The sequence below is a fragment of the Phoenix dactylifera genome, unplaced genomic scaffold, assembly GCF_009389715.1.
Source record: "Phoenix dactylifera cultivar Barhee BC4 unplaced genomic scaffold, palm_55x_up_171113_PBpolish2nd_filt_p 000373F, whole genome shotgun sequence".
NCBI classification, from domain to species: Eukaryota; Viridiplantae; Streptophyta; class Magnoliopsida; order Arecales; family Arecaceae; genus Phoenix; species Phoenix dactylifera.
Window position 1 is genome coordinate 266,711 of NW_024067824.1, and position 8,757 is coordinate 275,467.

At 42.7% G+C, this 8,757-nt stretch overlaps 1 protein-coding gene across 1 annotated transcript; it reads left to right on the plus strand.

Annotated features, from left to right (window-relative positions):
- Positions 1–1,738: 1,738 nt before the first annotated feature.
- Positions 1,739–7,619, plus strand: LOC120105812 (delta(24)-sterol reductase-like). The gene is made up of 3 exons (XM_039118559.1): positions 1,739–1,829; positions 4,970–6,221; positions 7,030–7,619. The coding sequence occupies exons 2-3, from the start codon at positions 4,986–4,988 to the stop codon at positions 7,456–7,458; spliced, it is 1,665 nt and encodes a 554-aa protein (XP_038974487.1). The 5' UTR covers positions 1,739–1,829; positions 4,970–4,985; the 3' UTR covers positions 7,459–7,619.
- The last annotated feature ends 1,138 nt before the right edge of the window (positions 7,620–8,757 follow it).

Below are 8,757 nucleotides of genomic sequence, written 5' to 3' on the forward strand. Positions count from 1 at the left end.
TTTAATAAATGTAAAATTTGGATGTATTTACACTCATCCGGTTTAATTTACCTGATTTACCCCCAAAAAAACAAGAGTCTTTCCCACATAGATAATCGAAGCAAGAATCAACAAAATTAAAATCCTAACCTGCCTCGCCGGGGCTCGGGCCCGGGTCACGCTGTGCCTTACTGAGCGGCTGAGCAAGAACGCCGAGAAGCAATGGGGAGGTGCCGGGTAGCCGATTTGGGATTTGGAAACCGTGAACGGCGAAGGGAGCTACTGGGATTTGGGGCCAAGGACAAAGAATTAATATGTTTACAGGTTTACAGCAAAGGAAGAAGGGTTTTATCTTCCGGTCGAGCTAGCCAACAGCCGTAGCTTTCGCTGCTTTATTTTTAGTGTAGCTCTACGGACTGCGGTGGGCTAGATTGGAGCCTAAGAATTGAGCCGGCTCCATACATATACAAAAACAAAAATAAAAAATAATAAAAATAAATATTAATAGAGGAAAAAATGAATCATCTAGCCCACGACTAAAAGGCCGTCCAGTTTCGGCCCCGTAAACACCAACGATGAATGACTGAATCTTCACTTCGGCCCAGGACCAGCTCGTTATCAGAACTCTGTTTAAAGCTCCGCCAACTCCCCCAACCAAGTTCGGGGTGCCTCCGGACAAATGCTGACCTGTCCCGACCAAGTTCGGGACGCCAACCCCAGCGATACACACAATACGTTTCGACCCTCGAGCTCGGAGCGCTATCCTGAGCCCACCTCGGAATTCAGAAAACCGAGCTACTCCTAGTATCCACCAAGCCGACCTTGCCAAACGCATAACGTGACTACTTAACGAGCTCGGCCTCATCAACAACCACATCCATATGCGAGCGTACGCCCATCTACGTGACTGTACTTCACCACACTGCCGTGTCTTATCTCCATAACCAGCCAACAGCAGTCGACGACACCTTGACCACTCCGGCCATACTCTGTTGTGACTGTCAACGCCCTACCGTTCTTAAGAACGGGCTGTACCGCACGTCACCAGCCTACCTGAGCTGCACGCCATCCGGCTCAGAGCCATACCCCCTCATGATGGGGACTGACAATACCTTTGTCATCTGGGCCACTCCATCGAGGTTATAAATAGCTCGGTTAGGTAATCCTAAGGGACCTTTAGCTGGACCAAATTTACCCACTCTAACTTGATCGTCGGAGGGAAGGAGGTGGCTCCCGTCTTCTCCTTTCCAGCACCGGCAGCTTTCTCGGCTCCACCGGCATGGTCACCCTCGGACCAGATTTGAACCACAACAAATATTATATATATATAAATATTAATTTTTAGGAACAAATCATGCAAAATTTAATATTTAAAAAAAATATTCATCCAAAAAGCCTAAAAACCAACCATTCGCCAACCCGCCCCCGGGAGGCAAAATTTCCCCACCGGGAAAGTTTCGCATATTCGTGCTCCTCGAGGGCATTCTCGATTTCCCGGAGCAGGTATGAAAATCCCACCTCACGTCATCGTCAGAGCGGAAAACATTACCGTCCGCGGGGGAGCAGGTATGATAATCCCACATCACGTCATCGTCAGAGCGGAAAACATTACCGTCGGGGGAGCAGGTATGATAATCCCACATCACGTCATCGTCAGAGCGGTAAACATTACCGTCCGCGGGGTAGCGGATCCCACCTCGCTTGCTTGGCTTTAAATTCCGTGGCGAGGCAGCTTTCTCAGCTCTACTTCAGCACACCCCACCTCCTCTCTCTCTCTCTCTCTCTCTCTCTGTGGGCAAAGGTGGCCAAGCGAAATTCCTTCCCTCGGCTTCCTCTGAGTCAGCTTAGAGGTATCCCAATAGAGCCATTTGTGTCTTTGTTTCTTTCTTCAACATCTAGCTTAGCTTCAGCTTAATTCTCTAACGTTTCACTTTGATGGTGCAGCAAATGAACTCGTAGTGGTTTTCTCACTATGCTATTTTCCTAGATTCACCTTTTACTCTCCTTTTCCTGCGCTTATTTTTTGTGGTGCGTTTGATCTCTTAATTAGTTTATTTGCAAGTACTCTGAGTTAGGGACTGTAGCTTTTGCTTTCATGGGCGTGTTGTCTCCATAAAATTAAACCATTTGGTGGCCTCTTCTTGCTGTCCATGAGTGCTGCTAGTTAAACTCCTTCATGCATGATAGTAGATATAACAGTTGCTGTAACTTTGCGTGTTGCATTTGCTGAATCTGGGATCTTACTTTTTCTTCTTCTTTCTTTCCTCTTTTTTTTTGCTATGGATTTTGTAACTCGGGAGTCGCTTTCAAAGAAGATGACTTGCTAATTTGTAGCTTTCTGAGTCTGTGGCTCCTTTTCTCTGCCTACTTGTACAGTGAGCTTAGCTGCTTTGTATTCTATCTCCTCATGTAAAAGATTTCAGGTTGAGGTTGTGGTGGATAACTGCTGTTTTTTACTAAAACACAGTGAGGAAAGCCAAAAATAAGAATGATTACGACAAGTCTGCTAGAACACGCTCTGATCCAGATCTTACCTTTTTGAGGTTGTGTTTTTACCCCTTTTTTTAGTAATGAAACTAAAGATCTCATATATTTATGGTATATCATACCAATTAGTACGTACCGGCACAATTAGGCATACCATACTGTAGCTTTATTGAACTCTTGACTGGTACAAGAAACAATCGTGGAAATTTGTAATACTGTTACAGGAGCAGTAAAGGAAAGCCTACAGTGCACGCCTTCCATAACGTGAAAAAGAAAAGGCAATAAAGCACGTTACTCTGAAAGAACGAGATAATTGAAGACATAAATCCGCAAACTCGTGTCTTCGTTGCTTTTTGTAAAGGTTGCTGACTAGTCCTTTTCAAATCCTCATCTAGATTCTTACATCATCTCTCAATATCTATGAGTTTGGCGCATCATATCGCTGGCAAAGCAATCTAATATGTACATAATTCTTATATAATAAAACAAAGGGTGGCATAGCCTCTCATTCACAAAAAAAAAGAAAAAAAAAACAAGAGATGTACCAAATGTTGGTATGCCTAATTGATCATCGTATTGATGTACCGCACTGTACCAAGATGTTAACTTGAATGAAACCTGGTACCAAGATGATGAACCATGATTCTAATATTATAAATGCAATCCTTGTAGTTTTCAAATTCTAATTCTAAAGGAACCAAAAGGCTATCCAGCATGTGATGCTGCTTCTCTAGATGGCCAAGTTGAGTGGTTTACTTGCTCAAGAACTCGCGTGCAATAGATGTGGCTGATATAAGAGGAGGATATGATATTGATGGTGTTGTGCACTCTCTTACATTAATTAATGTTCCTTTAGTACCGAGTCCTGTGGACAGAGAAGAATATAGTAAATGGCAATGTTTAAAGGCATATGAGGCCGCACCATCAAGATGTTGTTATGATTGAATTACACCAAGGGGGATGTTTGGTTGGAAGGAGTTGGGCATTGAAATGAAAATAGGAATGAGTGGTTCCTATTCCAACCATTTGTTTGAAAGGTGTTCCATTTCGATTTTGTTTCTAAAGATAATAAAAATATCCCAATCCTTCAAAATCTAATCCCGACTCTTCTCTAGTATTCAAAATCATTCCGATTCTGATTTCGATTTTGATCACGAACCAAATATATTAAAAAATATGACCATTTCAATTTCCATTCCAACCCATTATTTCGATTCCGATTCCGGTTGCAAACCCAACACACCCTAGTTTGTAAGCTTCGGTTGATGATGCATGTAACAACAAGATTTTAAATATTGCCTTTTATTCTCCTTAAGTTTAAGCAAATACATGTCAATCATAATGACGAGAGTTAGCACATTGGTTAAGAGCCAATTAAAAGGGACGGCAAGATCTAAAGCAATATCAGGGTTACATGTAACTCATTCAATGCATGCAAAGAAGCATCAATAGGAACAACCATTAGTGGTCTAGGCTAGCACCACAGGTAGGTAGTCGCAATAAGTGGAGGGAGTGACAAATGAGTAATTAATTGTTGCACTGGCTTCATCGAGTTAGATTAATCAGGTCCAAGTTGAATCATTTGAAGTTACTATATATTTTATAATCAACCTATTGGTTTTAGATTTCGAGTATATTTCTATTGCCTTGGACATGTTGATTTTTTTCTTATATTTATTGATTTTTCCTGGTAACAAATCTTTGTTTTAAGGCATTATCAGTATAAGCAAACTCCCTGGGATATTTTTATACTTCTCCATTTTATTGGGGAGGAGTATACTCACCCTTTTCTTTTCTTTTCTTTTCTTTCTTTTTTTAAGAGAACATCACCAAATAAAAAAAATTAGACTTTAACCTATCAAAATCTGCCATTTACCCAGGCTGCAAGAAATTCCTAGAACTTGAATTGTACTATTGTAGAGGATCCACAACTAGATATGGACAGTGAAGGGAGTGGACAAGCAATCTGATAATATAAGATGTTCATAAATGTGGTCAATCGTATAGCAAGAATACCGTTATGTTGCACTGTCTATTTTTGCTTTAAACTTCCTATTGCTATGAAATTAATCTAGACCAAATAAATCTAAAAAGCTTAAATTGTGATATTAAGCATTGTTTACCAGTGCCAGATGTTTGTTCTTTATAACTAACTTAATTGATGGATGCGGAAAAATTGCATGCGCTACGGAAGCCAGCTTACCCTTATGGAACTTTCACAATTTCATCCAGAAACAAGAAGTTAATTTGTGGAAAACAAAGGGTCCTTTTCTTCTGTTTTGAAATATCTAGGCTGGCGTTTTCTCAAAAAAATCTAAGCTTTCAGCAACTCATTCCAAGATTCCAAAAGATAGAATGTTTTTTTTTTGCATGATATTTTGCTTTCATATTGTGCACTAAATCATGTGCTTGAAACTATAGATATTAAACTTCTCTTATCAAATAAGATACTGTATTCAGATGATTGGTTATGCTTATAATCTTTTCCTTCTTCTAATCCCAGCATCCAGTTCTTCACCATGTCCAATCTGCAAGTGCCTGTGCGTCCAAAGAGGAAAAAGATTTGGGTGGACTACTTGGTCCAATTCCGATGGATCATCATCTTTGTAGTCCTCCCCATCTCTTGTATCATCTACTTCTCCATATACCTCAGTGAGCTCAGAGCTGAGAAGAAACCCAACAAGCTTCGCCAGAAGGAACATGAAAAGAACGTCAGGAAGGTCGTCAAGCGCCTCAAGCAGAGGAATCCATCGAAGGATGGACTGGTGTGCACAGCTCGAAAGCCATACATAGTCGTCGGCATGCGCCATGTCGACTACAAGCGAGCTCGTCACTTCGAGGTCGACCTCTCGGCATTCAACAACATTCTAGAGATCGACAGAGAGAGAATGGTTGTGAAGGTGGAGCCTCTCGTTACAATGGGCCAACTTAGCCGAATCACAGTCCCCATGAATCTTGCTCTTCCTGTTGTTTCGGAGCTCAACGACCTCACAATAGGAGGTCTCATCAATGGCTACGGCATTGAAGGAAGCTCCCACATCTACGGCCTCTTCTCCGACACTCTCGTCTCTCTCGAGGTCGTGCTCGCCGACGGGCGTGTCGTTAAGGCTACCAAGGACAACGAGTACTCAGACTTCTTCTATGCAATCCCCTGGTCACAAGGAACACTTGGGCTTCTAGTTTCAGCCGAGATTAAGCTCATACCAATCAAGGAGTACATGAGGCTGACATATAAGCCAGTGAGAGGAAACTTGAGGAAAATGGCACAGGCCTTTGCAGATTCATTTGCACCAAGAGATGGAGACCCGAAGAAAATTCCGGATTTTGTCGAGTCGCTGATCTTCACACCAACGGAGGGTGTATTCATGACAGGGAGGTATGCTTCAAAGGAAGAAGCAGAGAAAAATGGTAATGTTATTAATAGTATAGGATGGTGGTTCAAGCCATGGTTCTACCAGCATGCAGAGACAGCACTGAAGAAGGGTGAGTTTGTGGAGTACCTTCCGACGAGGGAGTACTACCACCGACACACGAGATCTTTGTTCTGGGAGATGAAGCTGATCCTGCCGTTCGGGGATCAATGGTGGTTCAGGTGGCTAATGGGGTGGATGATGCCTCCTAAGATCTCCTTGCTCAAGATCACCCAGGGGGAGGTCATTAGGAAGTATTACCATGACATGCATGTGATCCAGGATATGCTGCTTCCCATGCACAAGGTTGCTGATGCTCTGGAGTTCCTTCACCACGAAATGGAGGTAAATTCCCATCTCTACTTGATTTGAGTTATAGCCATTCTTTACCTGACAACAGCCTCTAATCTGCCATTGTGGAAGTGCTTGTGGGATTTTATGGACTAGATGCATGCAGAAGATTAGAACATAAAAAATCATAAATCACACTAGAAAAGATCCAAGCATACCTTAAGAGCCATGATCAGCTATTGATGATTGCTGCAACAATATTTGTGGAAGAAGAAAGCATAAAAATGGGATAAATCTTCCTCTCCATCTCTTTCTTTATTTTTGTCTTCTCAACAGAATAGGTGCCTCCTAGGAACGCAGGGATTTTGATACCCTAAGATTTCTCTACAGACAGATATATATAGGAGTGGAGTGGGGACCTAGCTCAGTTAGTAATACTAATGAGCCCATCCATTACAGAGCTCATTAACCAAATTAGGCTTATACCAATGCTCACTGTCCCATTTGACTATGACAATAGAGCCTAAAATAACCATGATCATAAATTAATTTTGGACTTCTTAAATATTTGTTCGGACGGCAACATATATATATAGCCCATAATAAATCAAAAAAATTTCTGTCTACAATCAATAGAAGCTCATCTTTATGAGAAATTCCAACAGTGCTTTCTTAAATTGTGGCTCTTGGTTCAAAAAAATGGTCTTCTTTTGCTTTTAAGCTTTGCAATGGGGAAACCAAGCCGCAAGGTTATATAAAGAAGCATGATAGTTGATTATTCATTAGCTATGCTTTTCCTACATTCTATTTCTGATACTTTCAAAGAGAATCATGAGAAAAACTTCCTTTGATTTCTTTTCAGGTATATCCTATCTGGCTCTGCCCACACCGCCTCTTCAAGCTCCCTGTCAAGACCATGGTGTACCCCGAACCAGGCTTCGAGCTGAACCTGAAGCAAGGTGACACCAGCTACGCCCAGATGTTCGCTGATGTCGGCGTCTACTATGCTCCCGGCCCTGTCCTCAGGGGTGAGGAATTCGATGGCGCCGAAGCTGTACACCGCCTTGAGGAGTGGTTGATCCAAAACCATGGCTTCCAGCCTCAGTATTCAGTCTCTGAGCTCACTGAACGGAACTTCTGGAGGATGTTTGACAGAAGCCTCTATGAGCAGTGCCGCAAGAAGTACAAGGCAGTGGGCACCTTCATGGACGTGTACTACAAGTCCAAGAAGGGGAAGAAGACTGAGAGGGAGGTGTTGGAGGCTGAGGCAGCGATCACTGAGATTGCGTAAGCTGTTGCTGAGCAGGACTAAGCGGCCGACTAGTCGTTGGCTGAATAGAAGTTTAGGTTTGGTTACAGTTGATGCAATGAAGTTTGGAAGTAATAGTTGTTAGAGTAAGTGGTTCATATTAAGGTATTTTTATTTAAGTGGTATATTAGTATTTTAATGGAACGGAGCAAAGCGGTGGGATATATTTATCTTTGGAATAATTATGTAAAGTTATATTCTAGCAGAAATGTTGATAGGAATTGGAACTCTGGGGCTAAAGTTTAACTATATATATCTTGTAACTCTTGTTGTTTGAAAGATAGTAAAAGTTATAACCATTTCACTCCCGTGGATGTTGTTACGTTGCCAAATCATATAAAATCTTCGTGTTTAGGTTGTTTTTTTTCTTAATCCTGTGCATTGTTCTGTTCGCCATTTTTGAACCCTGTGTTTTGCGCAATAAGAGTGCTGTTTCTTCGCGTGGGGAGATCATAGGGCGTCCTGTCTTCTCCCAAGTCGAGAAAACGCAAATCAATCTTTTCTTCTCGTGGGTTGTCTCTGAAAGGCTGCGAAGAGAGGAAGATGGGAGATCAGCCGTGGAAGGTTTTGCTTCACGTGAAGTTTCCTTCACGCGGAGGTTCGGAGGGGGCGGTTTGTTCTATGTGGGGTGTCGTGCCTCACGTGGGGCCCTCCGGCTTTCTTCTTCCCAAGCCGAAAGACCTCCTTTTTCTTCCCTGTTTTTCGTGGTGGCTCCCGTGGAGAAAGAGGAAAACCCTCTTTGAGGACCGGCCGACCGTTGCAGACGCGAGGAAGGCAGAGAGGAAGGGCAGCCACCAGGCGGCGAGATCTGCGGCAACGATCTACCCACGTTTGGGTCGCCATCCGGAGGAGAAGAGGAGGCCCCGTGTACAGTCCTTCCGCACGCCGCCGCGCACGGCTCCTGAGAAAAGTAAAAGAGAACCCTTTGCGCGTGCTCCGCAAGTCCCGTGAGAGAAGAGGAGAGGGCTCTGCAGTTGGTATTTTTTATCTTTCATCATATCCTATTTTTTTATTTTATTTTGAAAAAAAAAAGATGACAGGGACGTGCGACGTTCGATGTGATAAAGTCCGTTGAAACTGAAAATTTTGGGCTATGACTGAGAAGGATGAAGGATCTGTTAGTATCGCAAGGTATAGTGAAGACCTTGTATGAGAAGAAACCAGATGACATGGGTGATGCAGAGTGGAAAGAATTGGAGGCGAAGGCTATTTCAAATATACGACTTTGTCTGGCTGATGATGTGATGTATCATGTCATGGACGAGGAATTTCCGGTAGCAA

Bases quoted from the DNA above. Each gene is read 5' to 3' on its own strand.
- LOC120105812 (XM_039118559.1), top strand. From the start codon at position 4,986: ATGTCCAATCTGCAAGTGCCTGTGCGTCCAAAGAGGAAAAAGATTTGG. The intron at 6,222-7,029 runs GTAAATTCCCAT...ATTTCTTTTCAG, and splicing joins TCCTTCACCACGAAATGGAG to GTATATCCTATCTGGCTCTG.